This window comes from Tupaia chinensis, unplaced genomic scaffold, assembly GCF_000334495.1.
Source record: "Tupaia chinensis unplaced genomic scaffold, TupChi_1.0 Scaffold145717_1, whole genome shotgun sequence".
Taxonomy (NCBI): domain Eukaryota; kingdom Metazoa; phylum Chordata; class Mammalia; order Scandentia; family Tupaiidae; genus Tupaia; species Tupaia belangeri.
In genome coordinates, this window is record NW_006205575.1 from 461,213 (window position 1) to 479,064 (window position 17,852).

Consider the following 17,852-nt stretch of genomic DNA (forward strand, 5'->3'; position numbering starts at 1 on the left):
TCCTCTAGCTCTTCAAGTTCAACAAATATATTCCTCTTGTGTTTCCTATCTTACCCACTAGTCACTCAGGACAGATATGGAGCCTCTTTCCCCTTATCTCATTTGCCATTCCTCCCTGATAGGATTTGAAATCCTGGCACTTCCACTCCCTTAGTATCCCTCATCTCTAGCTTTCTTCTCTCTGTCCCCATTACCAGAGTCTTAATTTGTACTTCATTGTCTCTCGCTTGGATGACTTCAGTGAACTCCTAACCATTCTCTCTCCTCCAGTCTTATACCTATTATCCCTTCTGATCCATTGTTAGAATTCCCTGTGTCATAGAGAACTGACATATAACCATAGCCTGCTGTTGGGAAACCCAGCGAAGGTTTTGCTTACCAGGGAACAGTATGACATCAAATTAACAGACTTCATTTCTGAAATTCATTTCTTCTTCATCATCATTCTTTAAAGATATATTCCTATACACAGACATGCATAGAGAGGAATATAAAATATTCACACACAGAACATTGAGATATCATATTACCAAAAGTTAACCGTGGTCTTTGGGAAGTCTTAGATTATTGTTAGTCTAAATGTGTTTCTTTCTGATTTCTCAAACATGTCTACAGTGGACACTATTAACTTTATGATAAGAAAATAATTATGTTATTTTTAAAAATAGGAAAAGATAAAATTACATGAAATTTATTGAAAATTTGAAAAGCACCAACGAAGTAGAAAGGAGAAATATATCTCAAGTTCTGCCATTTCAGTTGTCTGATGCTGACAGTGCCTCACCAGTACTTGACATTTTTAGCCTTATAATATAACTTACTAGCTTGAAACATGATTATATATTGTTTTCTCACTGTTCTGTGGGTCAGGTATTGAGGCCCATCTCCACTGGGTGGTTCCTCCTTGATGTCTCTGACGCCATCAGAATCCCTACTCCCCTACTGTCAGTTAGTAGGTGATCTGTGCTGAAGGCCCAAGAAGACTTCACTAACATTTCTGATGCCTCACTGCTCCTCCATGTGGCCCCTCCCTCTCTCACCATTCCTAGTCTAGCTCCAGTGGCACTACCCCACAGCACAGGTGGGAGCTGCCAGGTATGGTCAGGCTGCCCAGAATTGGCACAGTTTCTTTTAGTCAAGTCAAGTTGCCTGCCCAGACCAAAGTTAAGGGCAGGGGAAATGGATTGCCCTCGGCCTGAGTGGAGCAGCATGCACACTCTAGGTGGGAAGAAATTGATGGTGGCCATTTTTGGGCCACCAAAGAAACTACTATTAATATTTTTGTATTTTTGTTACAGATTTTTTTTTCCATGGAAAGATTTTGTGGCTTTGGTAGGTTAATTTTACATAGTTATGAGTATTACTGTATACAGGCATTGCATCACTTACTGATGGGGATGAGTCCTGAGAAATGCCACTTTCAGGTGATTTCATCATTGCACAAAACATTTTAAGTTTACTTACACAAACCTGGAGTGTGTAGCCTACTACACACTGAGGCGATATGGTATAATCCTATAAGATCACTATTGTGTAAATGGTATGTTGCTGTCCAAAACATCAGTATGACTGTATATAAGGATATTATTTTCTAAATTAATATTATAGCATAGATATTTTACCTATTAATCATATTTTAATTATAATACAATATTCATTGGGATTGTTTTTATTTATCAATCATGGGATTGATTTTATTTATTTTTGTATTTAAGTTTGCTCTGTCAAAGACAGAAAAGGGAAGAGAGAGAAAGAGGGAAAGCACCCCGTAGAGGGATGACCATGCCACAATCCCTTCTCACTCCATTCTATTCTTTTTTTTTTTTGGAGAGGTTTTCGCTATAGGGTGTGTGCGCTCACCAGACAGACAGATAGAGACAGAGAGACAGAAAGCGAGATATCACCCCCCCAGGGGGGATGGTCACGCTGTAATCCCTTCTCCTCCATTCTCCTCTCGGGATCTTGGGCACGCACGCACACGCACCTGGTGTGAGTTTTAAGCCACTGGGTCCGGGATGCGAACCGCAGTCGACTACGTTGGGAGTCCAGCGACATAGCCATTATGCTAACTGCTGGTTCCCACTCCATTCTACTCTTGGGATTTTAGACATGCACTCATATGTGCCCAGCATTATTTCCAATCCATAGATTCTGGAACTCAAACTGTACAGTCAGCTTTGTCAGATCCAGCCACCTTAACCACCTTGACACCAGGCTGGCCTTATTTATTTATTTTTAAGTTTATTTATTTACTTCCTCTTATGAGTGAGCGAGTGGGAGGGACTGAGAGAAAGAGAGTGCACGTGCACACCTAATAAGGTCTTACTTTTTAAAAAAATATTTTGCCAGTGGGCATGTGGACTTTCTAGAGAGGCATGGGAGAAGAATGGAAAATGAGAAAGCACCCCTCTTGTCCCATGGGGAATTGCCATGCTGTTAATCCATTCTCCTCTGTTCTTCTTTCTGGATTTTGGGTATGCACACACATGCGCCTGACAAGTTTTTCTTTGAGAGGTTTTTCACTATAGGGTGCGTGTGCTTGCCAGACAGACAGAGACATAGAGACAGAAAGCGAGAAATCACCCCCCAGGGGGGATGGTCACGCCGCAATCCCTTCTCCTCCATTCTCCTCTCGGGATCTTGGGCACTCACACACACGCGCCAGGCGTGAGTTTTAAGCCACCGGGTCTGGGACGCAAACCGCAGTCGACTACTTGGGAGTCCAGCGACATAGCCATTACTCTAGCTTCTGGTTCCCTTTTTTTTTTTTTTTTCCTTTTCCGCGCCGGACAAGTTTTTCAAGTTGTGGGTGCTGGGACTCAAACCACATAGTTGGCTATGTGGGTTCCAGCCACCTTAACCACTACAGCACTGGCTGGCCCTGCAGTGGGGTCTTGATGCTGCAATCCAATCCCAGTCTAAGTCAGCCCCATTATCTAATGCCAGCCTTTGCGAACCCCATGTGATGGCCACACATGTCCAGCATACTCAGGGAGGATGCAAACCCAGAACCTTCCCATGTGAATAAGTTACTGCATCACCCTTGGCACCTGTTTGGTATTTTAAATAACTGCGCCCCTATTGTTGTTAACTTCTCACCATTATAAATAATGCATAATGAACAACTCTGCATAAAACTTATTTTTTGTTGTTTTCTTTTAGGGATTAGAGGGCATGAAGGTTTTAGACTTTGTTGATATAAACCATCAGATTGTTTTCCAAAAGGATTATGTTAATTTACAATCCCACTTTATCAGCAAACCTAATTCTACATGTCAGTTTCACCTGGTGAAATAATTTGAAACCCTCTGACCCTTTTTCATCTCTCTCTTCTTACTAATACCTAAAGCTGTCAAGATGTTTAAAGACTAGCAAAACAGGATAAAAATTCTGAGCAATCATCCTACTCTGATTTTTATCATGAACATTCAAATTATGACTCATAATTCTTTTGTCGATGTTAATAACTCGCTACCCAGTTGCTGTCCTTTCCCTCTATGTGTGGACAGCTGGACAGTAGGAAGATGATGGGTCCTTGGCCTAATCCAGCCTCTTCTCCCTCTTTCTGAGGCAGGCAGCCATAGCTGTGAAGCAGGAGTCATGGGTTCAAACATAAGCTGTTTCTTGAGCCAAAAATGGGAGCAACTTAATCCCCTCATAATCTTGAACAAGTACAGTTAAGAGAGGGATTTTGAATCCTCTTAATTGAGCATTTCTTTTCAAGAAGGTGATTTATTATCTCATTGACTTCTTAGTGCTTTTATTAGCATAATGTCATTTTGAATGAATGTCAAATCAGGAAGGATTTTATTTTTACTTTCTACTGTTTTTTATCTGCACAAGTTTCTCATGAGACTATGTGCTGAAATATGCCGATTTTAAAGATGTTTTCCTTATACTTTTCTTAAGTAGATATTTTTTAAATTTATTTATTTGCATTCACTATATATCATTATAGCAAACAAAATGAGATTTCCCATCCAGAATACACTGTAAATTGGCTCAATCAAGCACATCAACATACATGTTATCATCAACAAATATTTTTCCATTTCTTTCCTATATGTTTTGCTATTTTTGCCTTCCTTGATTCCCTATCTCTAACCCTCTGCAATGTCTCACCCTCCTCACACACTGTCTCTGGTATCCATGGTTGCTTTCTATGCCTTTTCCTCCCATTGTATTTATTTGCTAATGAACTTAATTAATCTAAATACTTTCAATAGCAAGCACAGCTGATATATACATATCCATGAACGCAAATCTGACTTTAGGCATAAACCTCAGTGAGTAGAATGAACATACTATAAAATAGAACCTAGCTGAGAATATATAGTTTGCTGAAGTCATCAAATATGCATTTTTTTTAATTTCAAGAAAAATAGTTTTCGTGTTTTTTTCTTCTGAAACTTTTTTTTAAATTAATTTACATTCATCCCCTAATCATCATCACAGCATACAAAAAGTGGTTTCCATCCAGAATATGCTGCATAGTGGCTTAATCATGTATGTTATCATCAATAATTTTCCATTTCTAGTTTCATGTGTGTGTATATACACACACATATATATATTTATATATATATTTACCCCTATGTCTGACCCTCTGCCCCTTCTTACCATCTTCTCACACTGTCTCTGGTGTCTACAGTCTACAATTATCTTCCATTCCTTTCCCCCCCACATTTTATTGATCCCACAATTTCTTAAATAATCTAACTACTTTCTTTTTTTATATATAATTTTTTTTGAGAGGTTTTTCACTATAGGGCGCATGTGCTCGCCAGACACACAGAGAGAGAAATAGAGACAGAAAACGAGAAATCACTTCCCGGGGGGATGGTCACACCGCAATCCCTTCTCCATTCTCCTCTCGGGATCTTGGGCATGCACACACATGCGCCTGGCGTGAGTTTTAAGCCACCAGATCTGGGATGCAAACCACAGTCGACTACGTGGGAATCCAGTGACATAGCCATTATGCTAACTGCTGGTTCCCTATAATTTTTTTTTTTTTTTTGAGAGGTTTTTGCCATAGAGCGTGAGCGCTTGCCAGAAAGAGAAATAAAGAGATAGAAAGCGAGAAATCACTCCAACTGCTGGTCTCATAATCTAACTACCTTCAATAGCAAGTTCAGCTGGTAATTTCAAGAAAAGCAGTTTTGAATTGGTAAAAAAAAATTTGCTTAAAGCTTAAAGCCTGGAAACAGGTTAGTATTCCATTCAAATAATATGCACATGGACCTATTGACAGCTCAAGACAGGACAAAAACTCTTAAAACCAGAGAACGAAGCCTAGAAGAAAAGCAACAATATTTTAGTCAAAAGTCATAGAATGCTATTTCACCAGTTCAGTCTCATGTACTTAATCTATCTTCTGTTGTGGTTCAATCTTCCCAATTGAATTCTGGGATATAATATTCAACTCCAGACTTGTCCCTATGATTAAGTTGGCCATTTTCTTAGTTTTTTGTTTGTTTGTTTGTTCATTTGTTTGTTTGTTTGTTTGTTTTGAGAGGTTTTTGCTACAGGGCACATGCACTCGCCAGAGGACAGAGAGAGACAGTGAGAAATCACTCCCCCAGGGGGCATGGCCACACCACAGTCCTTTCTCTTCCATTCTCCTCTTGAGATCTTGGGCATGCACACACACACGCCCGACATGACTTTAAGCCACTGGGTCCAGGACTCGAACCATGGTCAACTACGTGGGAGTACAGCAATATAGCCATTACACTAACTGCTGGTCCCGCCATTTTCTTAGTTTTTGAACTCTTTCTGTGTGACTATATTTAATTTTCCTGACATAGCACTCTTTTGAGAACTTCTTGGAGATCTGGTCTGGTGCTGGTAAATTCTTTCAGGTTTTGTTTATCTGAGAATGTTCTTGTCTTTTCTTCCCATATGAAGGATAATTTTGCTGAGTACAGTATTCTCCGTTGAAATCGCTTTTCCCTTAACACTTTGAATATATTTTCCCATTCTTTCCTTGCTCACATTGTTTCTGATGAGAGGTCTGCTGTTAGTCTGATGGGATATCTTTTGTAGGTAAGTTGACATTTCTTTCTTGCCAATTTTAGTATCTTGTCTTTGTCTATGGTTTTGGTCAGTCTGGCTATAATGTGTCCTGGAGAAGATCTTCTTGGGTTGATTCTATTTGGGGTCCTTTGTATTCCTTGGGACTGGATATTCGAGTGCCTCTCTAGATTTGGAAAGTTTTCTTGCAGGATTTCATGGGATAGATCATCAATGCCCTTATTAGTCTCTTCGCCTTCTGGGATGCCAGTTATCCGGATATTTGGACGTTTAATGGTATCTAGTATTTCTTGTATGTTATCCTCAAATTTTGGGGTAATTTTCTCAGTCTTCTTGGTGTATTTTTCTAGGCCAGCAATTTTGTCTTCTATGTCTGAGATTCTATTTTCTGTATGATTTAGTCTGCTTTTAATACTTTCAAGAGAGATTTTGACTTCCTGTATCATAGTCTTCATCTCTAACAGTTCCATTTGATTCTCTTGTGTAATTCCTCTTTTAGATCTTGCAAGAATTTCCTCACCTCCCAGAACTCATCAGCTCCTTTCTCCTTATTCTACTGCAGTTCATTGCCTCTCTTCTCTTCCATCTCTTTTAGCTTCGCCATTATGAATGTTCTAAATTCTTTGTCAGACATTTCCATGATTTCCATTGAACTGTCTGTGGATGAAGAAGAATTATTGTTTTCCCTTGTAGGAGAGGTATTTTCTTGCTTTCCCTTATTTCTTGTGGTCCTGTGGTGATTTCTAGTTATCTGATGGAAAGTCTGTTTCTTCCCAAACTTGAAGTTCAATCTGAACGTCCAGGAGCATGCAGAAAAAGAAAGAGAGAGAGAGAGAGAACAGCAACAAAAACAACCAAGAAACAGAGAAAAAGAGAAGAAAAAAAGTAAAAAAAAAAAAACTAAACAAAAAAAAATTTTTTTTAAGAAAGCAAAAATTAGAAATCACTAGTCCTTAGGAGCCATGAAGGTGTCTTCTGAGGCCTGCTTCCTTGCCTCTCCTGGGTTGGGAGGAGAGAGGATTATTAACAAGATAAAGGGAGAGGATGGGCTGAAAACCCAGAAAATACTTTACCTTAAAATATTTTTAAAAGGAAAAATTACAAAAAAAAAAAAAAAAAGAGAAGACAGAGGCAGAGGCCGAGAGAAGGCTTGAGGGTCTTCCTACTAACAGATTTGTGGTCTGGAGACTGAATTATCAGTAGAAAATCTTCATTTCTTTATTCCCTAAAATCACTAGTTCTCAGGAGCCATGAAGATGTCTTCTATACTTTAGAAGAACCAATCTGTATTGAAGACTTGTTGTGTGCCAGACACATCATGTCATTTAATCTTCACAGAAACTCTGAGTTAGGTTCTCGTCTTCTCTTCATTTTCAGGTGAGGAAACTGAGGCACAGAATGGTTAGTTCATTTGCTCATAGTTACACAGTTTATAGGTAGAAGAGGTAAAATTTGAACCATCTGTCTGGAAGTAGACTAGGAACTCTTAATTGCTATAGGACCTTGCCTTTTAATAACTATTCATAACTGTTATAAAGAAGCAGTGAATATTATTTGTAACTTTTATGATTGGATTATGAAATTAAAAATACACATCATCATTCTATTGGGCAGTATATATGTTTAGAATAGACTGGTCATAATGCTACCATGACTTTCCTCAGTGTTTTTGGTAGAAGGTAAAAAGCATTATTTTTTAAAGTCAGAGTTTTTTCCTTATAATATTTTAGACTCATTCACATCATGAAATTCCTAAAATCTGATTTTCATGAGATGCTTCTTTTATAACCAGATCCTCTCCTTGGTGTCAAAAGCAGAAAGAGTTGGTTATTAAAAGCAAGTGGTCATGGGCCAGTGGTGGTGTGGCCTGGATTTCACAGGGCCATCTACGAAATTCAAGTCCTGAACCCAATGACTTGAGAAACATGCTAGGTGTGTGAGTGTATGTATGTCCAAAATCTATAAGGAGAAATGGAGGAGAAGAGATTACAGTGTGAACATCACCCATGGGGGAGGGGGGTGCTTTCTCACTTTTCTTCTCTCTCTCTCTCTCTGTCAAGTAAGTGCATGCACCCTCTAGAAAGTTATCTTTTTAAAAGAAAGGTAAATGCTAGTGATTTATATTTCCATTGTTACAACTGGCAGACTGGCTACTTTGGTAGTGATCTCAAGTCACAAAGAAGATCTCTCTCCTTGAAATTAGCCTTTATTCTAAAACTTAGAATTTCAAAACTGCATTTAACTTGTTGAGCTAGGTGAGTGTAGCTCACATATGCCTTTCTCTAAGCTTAGAGAAGTACAGCAGGTGCTATAAATGGTAACGTCTGTTGGAGTCTACCATCCTATATGAGGATAAAGCCTACATTGAGAAACATGGAGCAACAATCCCACTCCTTTCCTTTGTTCTCCTCTAGGTGGCGCCCCTTCTGCTACACTTACAGAGGTGAGACCAGTGCTGTCCCTAAAGGATACTCACACTCGGTTCCAGCGGGCTGTTGCTAAATTTAGAGAATGATTCCAATGCATATTTCCTGTGTTTTATTTCAGAGTTTGCTTCTAACAAACACCCATTTGTTGAAATATCTGGAATATTTCTGCAGTCTAGAGTTCCTCTGTCTTCAAATCTCCACTCCTCCCCCTTCAGACGATGATTCTATCTCATTCTTTAGTACATCCCCAACACTGAGCAGGTTGCATGCTCAGTCACTGCCTGTCCTTTTACCTGTGTTCTGCCTTTTGGCTCATTGAATCACTTTGATTACAAGGTACCATGCAGAGAACCGAAATGCCACTTTGGAAGACTTTAAGTTTGGACCACTTTTCATGAGGCTGTGTTATGAATTGGATCTGGAGGAATCTGCGGTGGAGCTCGTCAAAGACCAGGTTATTGTTTCCTGATTGTTTTCTCTGCCAATGTGATTTTTTTTTTGTGCTGATCATGGAATGTTTTTGGTGATTTTAGAAAAGGCATCTCTTCGTGCTAAATTTTTCCTGGGTTAGATTTTCAGAGAAAGAAGCTGAGTTCAGTGAGTGAACTCTTCTTTGCGTTTGTAAATCTTTAATCAAATTGGAGTTGATAGGTATCAAGAGGTGTATGTCTCTATAGAGAGGTGTAGAACAGATGTAAAGGAGGTGTAGTTACAGATTACTGGGTATCTACCGACTTTGAATGTGTGTTGACCTGGGAGGTACATGCTTTCTTTGAGGAGCTTTCAGTGGAGGATAGTTTTTAAGATAGACTGCCATTCTTGTCCTTCATCTGCATCTTCTCCTGTTTTTATATATACTTTTCTGGTTGAAAATCATATTTATAAAATGCTTTTTCATTTTCAAACTGCTTTCACATATTCATTTTCGTTCCCTAAAAACAAAAGTAATTATTTTTGGAATTACTTATTGAATATTTACTGTGCACTCAACATTGTGCTTAAGCACTTTGCATATTTGTTTCATTTCATCTGTTTCTCACAGTAGTCCTGGTGAGGTAGACAGCTTTTTTTCCATTTTACTGATCAGAAAACTGCGATACTATTTTTTCCTAAACAAAAAATAGATAGACATTGGGAACCAGCAGTTAGCATAATGGCTATGTTGCTGGACTCCCACGTAGTTGACCATGGTTCATGTCCCGGACCCGGTGGCTTAAAACTCACGCTGGGCGCGTGTGCGTGCGCGCCCAAGACCCTGAGAGGAGAATGGAGGAGAAGGGATTGCGGCGTGACCACCCCCCCGGGGAGTGATTTCACGCTTTCTGTCTCTATGTCTCTCTCTGTCTGGCGAGCACACGCGCCCTATAGCGAAAACCTCTCCCAAAAAAACAAACAAAAATAGACATTTACATTTTTATATACATAGTAAAAATCTGGAAAGATATACACTAAACTACTGCTTATCTTCAGAAGATAAAATTATAAAAATATTCTCATTTTTCAGTTCATAGATTTGTATATTGTTTGACCATTTTTAAATAAATGTGTTAATGGTGCAATAAAAAGAAAACAAAAATGAGGCCAGCAAGTGCTGTAGTAGCTAAGGTGCTAAACTCCCACATGACCAACTACAGTTCGAGCCCCAGACCCAGCTATTTGAAAATCATTCCAGGTGGGTGTGGACATGTTCAAAATCCTGAGAGGAGAATGGAGGAGAAGGGATTACTGCATGGCCATTTCCCCTACAGTGTGATTTCTCACTTTCCCACTCTTTGTCTCTCTGTCTCTCTCTCTCTCTGTCTCTCTCTCTAGTGAGCACATGCACCCTGTGGCAAAAACTAAGAAAGAAAAGAAAAGTTTCATGATACTACATTTTATCCTTGAGTATGGTGTTTAAAATAAAGAAAAACTAAAAAGAAAGAAAATTTAAACATTTTCCTAATCTTCATAAATGAAAAATTTATGAATAAGTAAGTTTCCTAGAGTAGTCAGGTGAACTGAATTGGTAAGTGACATAAGCCATAGTCCTGTTGAACCTTAACTTCTTATGTTCCCTTCTCAAAATCCGCTAGTGCTGCCAGTACTGTAGCCACTAGTCACTTGCATATGTTTTAGTTAATTGCCAAGAGTAGATTTTAAGAAGTATATGAAGTAATGCATATGTTAATTAGCTCAACTTAAGTATAAACATATTTTAGAACAGCACGTACATGATATATACAATTTTTATTTGTCAAATAAATAAATAAATAAATATGGAAGAGAAAAGTTTAAGAAAAAATACCAAAATCACTGTTTCAGAGAATTATTTCAAAAAGTGAGTAATCAAGTAGCCATTATCTATTCACTGACAGAGGACCATAGTTATGTGAGGCTCTCTTGCTTAGTCCTCAAGTACATTTATTTATTTTTTTTTTAAGAGAGATTTTTGCCATAGGGCATATGCGCTCACTAGAGAGACAGAGAGAGACAGGGAGAGAGAAAGCAAGAAATCACCTCCAGTGGGGATGACCACACCACAGTCCCCTCTCCTCCATTCTTCTTTTGGGATTTTGGGCATGCAGGCACACGTGCCTGGTGTGCGTTTTAAGTCGCTGGGTCTGGGACTCAAACCGAGGTCAACTATGTGGGAGTCCAGCGAAGTAACCATCACACCATCTGCTGGTCCCACTCAAGCATATGTATTGATGCTATTTCATGTTAATAATGGGTATCTAGGTCCCAGGACCACCATGCCAAGACTGTTCAGCTTGTTTCTTTTCTTCTAAGTATAGAAGAGCCATATTTCATAGGCATTCTTCACAGTGTTTATGAAACCCAGAGATCTCTTGCCTCTGTTCAGTGCATCACAGCCAAGAGAGTGGACCACATTTTCACATTCTTTCAAAAACTAATCCTTGGCATATCAGATTTTTTAAAGAATTCAGAAGGTCAAATGCATAAAATATGCAGAAAATTAAGTCCTGGATAGATAAGATAAAGTAGTAGGGTCCCTTCACAATTTTAACTTTCAGCCAATCTGTACTGTTTTTCTTCCTTAGCACTTACGAGGTTTCTTCTCAGATTCCACATCATTCAATATCTTGATGGATATGTTATTTGTCAAAGGCAAATATAAAAGTAAGTACAACACTACGTATTTACTGAAAAATTTTGCTGTCTTTGCTGGTATAGATAGCACTGGGGCAAAATGGACCATGTGAAATGACTCTTCTATTCCTGAGAAGTAGCTTCATTATGGAGACTGAGTTCATTGTCTCGCATGTCATGCTAAAACTAAACATCTCAGACTTTACTTATACTAAAATTATAGCAGGTTTTACAGTATTGGTTCTTCCCGCATGACCTGATTATGTTAACATTTAGCTCGTTGCTGAATGACTTAATAGCTTTTCCTGTGCAGAAATACTCTCTTCAGTAGATGGTGCTGAATAGATCAAAGATTTGGGGGCCCGCAGGAGAGGAACTCCCCCCTTACTATGATGCATTTAACATTGCCGCTTCACTTTTGGCAGGTGCCTTGGAAGTATTGATAGAGATGAAAAACCAAGATGTGAAGTTCATCCAAGATACTTATGTTCTTGCTTTTGCAATTTGCTACAAACTGGTAAGATTATTTCCCCTTAACTTTTAGAGCATTGTGGGTAGCATTTGAGAGAGGTTTTGGAAAAAAATATATATACTTTTTCCCTTTACAAATAAAATGCAGATCCTCTGAAGTCTGTTTTCCATCTGTTGCAAATATTTCAATTTTAAATGTATTCAATTTTAGAAAACTCAAGTAAGCCTTGTCAGACAGCTTTCTCATGGGAAAAACAATTTTTACATCTTTTATCCTGTCAGTTATGTAGATGGTGAGAACAAGAGATGGTATTTGGAGTTCAGGCTCTGCTTTAGAGCCATCTTCTATGCTGGACTCATTAAATCCATCTTCTGTGTTGGCGCCTCCTGTGGAAACCTTGCTATACCTTCAGTTGTAAACTCAGAGAATACTATTCTCGTCAGCGAGGTTTTCATGATCACTAAAGCTGGAAGTGACGTTTGTCTCCTTCAAGTACCCTTGTGCTCTGTTTCTGTCACACACCTAGTACTTCTGACATTGCCCGATGTTCTATGTGGTAGGTGCAGGTTCCATCCTCTTCACTGGAATGTGAGCTCCCTGAAGCTTCTTTGTATCTCAGCACCTAACACAGTGCCCAGTACCCATTTAATAAGCGTGACATTAAAATGAACTCACTGATAACAGAGACAATGACTTACAAGTCCTTATATTATTACTGTGCCAAGATTGTTTCTTACAGATACATCTTCAATATTTATTGAATAAATGAATAGTAACTAAAATAGTGAAGTAACCATGGTTCAGTGTATGACCATAGACATTCATGACATTTAAACTTTGGAAAACTGGGTCACAAAACCTTATTGTATGGAAAATGAAGGAACTCAAAGCAAGGTAGAAGGACATGGACTATTTAAAAAAACCCTTAAGGGTGTAGCAATACCAACTTTCCACAACAAGGAAGGCAGCTGGGCTCCAGTGGAAAGAACACCAAACTGGAAATTGGAAAACTTGGAGTCTAGTCTCAACTTTAGTATTAACTGACTTTATAGCTGTGAACTGATCACTTATCTCAATTCGAAAATGAGAGGGTCAGATTCAGGGGTGGCAAACTTTCTATAAAAGACTAGACAGGACGTATTTTAGGCTTAGAGGATACATACAACCTCTGCCACATGGTCTCTGTTGCATGTTCTTTTTTTAACAAGCCTTTAAAAATGTGAAAACATTTGTAGCTACAGGCTGGATTTGGCCTAAGGGCCATAGTTTGCTGACCCCTGGATTAGGCAATTTTTTTCCAGTCACGGAAATGATAATTCTATGATTCTATGAAATAGAAGGTCAGCAAAACACACAACACCAGGACATCTTTTATTTGATTGTGATTTCTAATCTCTGACCTTTTTAGGGATGCCTCCCTAAGTGTAGACTGAAGTGGTGAGAATTTAATTCTACTACTTGGGAAAAGCTGGAGGACTTTTCTCTCCTCTGTTGTGTCCATGAATAACTTTTTTCACTTGGTGGAGATGAGCTGAACATTGACCTGGTTATCCAATACCAATTCCAGCTCCATTCTGGGAACTGTTCTGTCTCATCAAATGCAGACTTCACTTTGAGAATTTGAGTTCTGAGTCAGGTCACAGACACACAGCTGATGCTGGATTGTAAACCTCATTCATTACCTCACAAAGCAGAGGATTTGGTTTTACCTTTGTTGTCTTGCTGGTTGTGTACTACTTATATTCTTAGATTTTTTTTGTTTTGAAGTTTTTTGCTTTAGGATGTGTACACTCACCAGAGCGAGACAGACAGAGAGAAAAACAGTGAAAGGGGAAAGTGAGAAATTAGCCCCCATTGGGTAGTGACATGGCCGTAGTCACTTCTCCGTTCTCCTTCAAGGATTTTGGGCATGCATGCACACATGCCTATGGTGTGATTTTCAAGCCACTCAGTTTGGGACTCGCACTGTGGTCAGCTGTGTGGGAGTCCAGCAACAAAACCATTATACCATCTGCTGGCCCCTTGGATTTTTTTTTTAAGGTTTCTGCTTTCTTGGGATTTTTAAATCATTTATGTTCAAATTAGTGTTTGTGTTTTCAAACATTTGACAAGTGTAAATATTTTCAGATTGGAAATCCCCCCAGGAAAACTTATTGCATGGTGTTGTTGAGCCTTGTCCTATTATTTAATAGAATAACAGGCTGCCTTGATCCTTGTACATTATGGTCCTGTGTCATGAAACTAGCCAGTTCAGGTACAAAGAAACCTGTATATTTGCTGGTGAAAACCACCTCAACTCAGAAAACTGAAAAAGAACTTTAAGCTAATCACATTTTTGAGCTATTAACATAAAAATTATACGATCTATTTGCAAACACTCTCTTTATGGAGCTTTATCTTCTAAGTGAGATAGATTTGAGATAGACTCTGAGTAATTCTTACAGAAGGAAATCTGAAATACTGAGCACTATTAATAATGACATTCAACGAGCAATCCTGTCTTCTCATAGAATAGCCCTGAATCTTTGAAAATCTGTACTACATTAAGAGAAGAAGCTCTAATCAAAGGTGAAGTTCTTTCCAGGAGAGCATCCTGTTTTGCTGTGGCATTAGCTCTGAATCAGGTAAGGCTTCAGGATGCCCATGAGTAAATAGGAGTGGATGAGATTTCGTAACTTTTGTTTGTTCTTGATTTTATTTCAATTTTTCCCTTCTGAGAGTATCATAAAGAAAAAGTCCCCATAAAGTAACCAGTGCCTTGGTTGCCATGGCAGCCTACATCTGATACTTGTACCTGCACAAAGAGTGTTTTCATCTACAGCTGAGGACCTAACATACAGTTTTATTTAGAAGGGCTTGGCCAAGATCCTTTCGAGAATCAGAGAGGGAAGTTGCACTCAGGGAAATTCTTCAAGAAATTAAAATGAAAATTGTAAATGATCACTTTCTTGAGTAAGGTTCTCAGAGAGCGGTTAAATTTAATGCTCCCCCAAGCTGAATTTACCCCAGATGAATGAGAACTCCTAGATCAGCCCATTGTAGAAGGGGATTTCATCATATATTTTAGAGTTAGACCCACCTACTGTTATTTGGATGAGGTTTTACCCTCCCCTCCTGGAACTGGACATGGAGGCAGTTAAGGCTCCCTGAGGTCACACTTCATGTGAGGGCAGAGTTAGAACTGGAACCCTGGAAACTGCTCTCTCTTGAAGAGCTCCTCCTGTGAGATAATCCTATCCCAGGGGCCAAAACTGTAAAATAGTAAAAGGAAAATTTATGACAGTAATTAACCAAGTCAAGTCATTCACTGGGCTGGTAAAATATGGACAAAGAACATTGTTTATCATTAATTAGAAATCAAAATATCAGGGTGGTCCTTGTGCTCTTCTGCTGGGAAGAGTCATCAAAGAACAAAGACTTCAGAGGATACAAATTCACCAGGTTCTGCTGACCCATGGTCATTTCTTTACATTTCTAAGCTCCCCTCTCTGTCCAGGGGAATCATTTTGTCCACACAATCTGTCACAAGCTGAGATGAATTAAAGTCTCTGCAAAGGCTTTTGCCTCTTTCTTCCTGTCTCTCTTTTGGTAGCTCTGTTTTTTTTCTTATGTGTATGTAAATTATAATATTTGGTTCACAGACATATCATCATTGTTATACCATTCTTGTGAATCTTCTACCGTAGCATTGAAAGTGCCCTTCTTGGTGATGTTTAATGCTTTTACCCTGAATTCAGCCTTGTCTAATATTAATATCTTCACCCTGTTTTTGTTTGCCTCTGTTTTCATTTTCTCACATACACCTCTTCTTTTCCTTTTATTTGCAATCTTTCTGAATTGTTTTGTTCAGGTATGTCTCTCATGTACTACATAAATTTTAATTTGGATTTATAGTCTTCCTTTTAATATAATGCATTTATATTAATGTGCCATATATTTGATCTTAGGTCTCATGTGATGTTCTCTGTTTTTATAGCTTTTAAAATATCTTACTCCATATGGTTGTTTCTGTGGTTTGTATTTTTGCTCTCATGGTTACTTTTTAAAAAATTTTATTTTATTCTCATTTCTTTGATATTATCTATTAATTTCCTACTATAATTTTTCCCTCTTATTTTCCCCTCTTATTTTCCTCCTTCTTCACCCAATTTTAGTTTACATGTTATTTCACACAGTGTTCACTTTTCTCTTAACTATACTTAGTCAGCTTTTGTTATTTAATTGTTAGAGGGTGCATATGCTTGCCAGAGAGAGGAAAGGCAGTGAGAGAGAGAGAGGAAGAAAGCACCCCTGAAGGGGGCATAGTCACCCCACAGTCTCTCCTCCCCCATTTCTCTGTGGTATGTTGGAATATTAGGTATGTATGCACACACACCTGATGAGTTTTTTCCAAGATGTTGGGACTAGGATTTGAACCATATGGACACTCATGTGGGATCTATCTGCCTTAACTACTGGGCCATGGGACCTGCCCAATTTGTCAGGTTTAAATGATATTTTTTGAATTGCACTAATAAAGATTAGGAAATAAGTCTTCTTTCCCTACTCTTATCTTCTTTTTCACTTTTTTTCTTCCTAACTTTTGTTGGTATTATCATTTTTCCATTGTCAAGGTATTATAACATTTAGACTTTGCTGTAGCCATATTCTCCGCAATCTGTTTTATGTATATGTATATGTAGTTAGATATTGGGTCATTGGAAAAGTCATGCATATTTTTCTGTTTTTCTTTTTTTGGAGAGGTTTTTGCTATAGGGCGCGTGTGCCCGCCAGACAGACAGAGAGAGACAGAGAGACAGAAAGTGAGAAATCACGCCCCCCCACCATCAGGAGGGATGACCATGCTGCAGTCCCTTCTCTTCCATTCTCCTCTCGGGATCTTGGGCATGCACGCACACGCGCCCGGTGTGAGTTTAAGCCACCGGGTCCAGGACTTGAACCACGGTCGACTATGTGGGAGTCCAGAGACATAGCCATTACGCTAACTGCTGGCCCCATATTTTTCTGTTTTTCTATTAAAAATGTGTCATGGCTTTTCCCACAACCCAGTATTTCATTGTTTACTGCTAGTTGTTTTTTCAACCTTTTCCTTATCAGCTGGAGTAGATCTAGTAAATTATTGAAGGGAACAACGTTCCCTGTGTTCTTAAAATTTTCAATTATTTTGTAATATTTGCCTATTGTTTTTGTAGTTGTTTCTGTACAGTTTGACCACATTTAAAATTTTGAGGTAGTATTTGCTTTTCTTGAGGTTTTTTCTTTTCTTTCTCTTTCTTCTTCTTCTTCTTTTTGTTTCCCCCCAGGCCTTGCTTTTCTATCTTCTAGTATAGAATATTGCTGTGGTAAATCTGAGGCCTACCTGATTTCTTTTTCCACTTTAATGTGATCTCGTTCATTTTCTCATTGCTGTTATCTACACCCCTGGAAACTGTTTTCTGTTGGGGTCTCTTTATCTGCCAGTTATTTCCTTATTTTGTTTTACTGTGTTCCTTCCCTCCATTTCAAAAAAAAAAAAATACCATCTTCATGGAGTTCATATGCTGGTTCTTTAATGTTTGTCCATGATTGCAAACTGTAAGTTTCCTTTATACCAGCCATTTGCAGAAGGTTCATGTCAGAAAGAGAGAGATCTGGGACCAGCAGTTAGCGTAATGGCTATGTCGCTGGACTCCCACATAGTCGACTGTGGTTCGAGTCCTGGATCCGGTGGCTTAAAACTCACGCCAGGCACGTGTGCGTGCATGCCCAAGATCCCGAGAGGAGAATGGAGGAGAAGGGATTGCGGCATGGCCATCCCCCCTGGGGGGTGATTTCTCGCTTTCTGT

General features: G+C 38.8%; 1 protein-coding gene across 1 annotated transcript in view; it reads left to right on the plus strand.

Moving 5' to 3' along the window:
• Nucleotides 1-17,852, plus strand: part of PTCD2 (pentatricopeptide repeat domain 2) — a gene marked incomplete at its 5' end in the record, with an annotated part of 44,450 nt that overhangs the window by 7,011 nt on the left and 19,587 nt on the right. The window contains 4 exons of the mRNA XM_006168344.3: nt 8,802-8,919; nt 11,507-11,585; nt 11,981-12,072; nt 14,538-14,651. Coding sequence (XP_006168406.2) covers nt 8,802-8,919; nt 11,507-11,585; nt 11,981-12,072; nt 14,538-14,651 — 403 coding nt within the window. The remainder of the gene's footprint in view (nt 1-8,801; nt 8,920-11,506; nt 11,586-11,980; nt 12,073-14,537; nt 14,652-17,852) is intronic.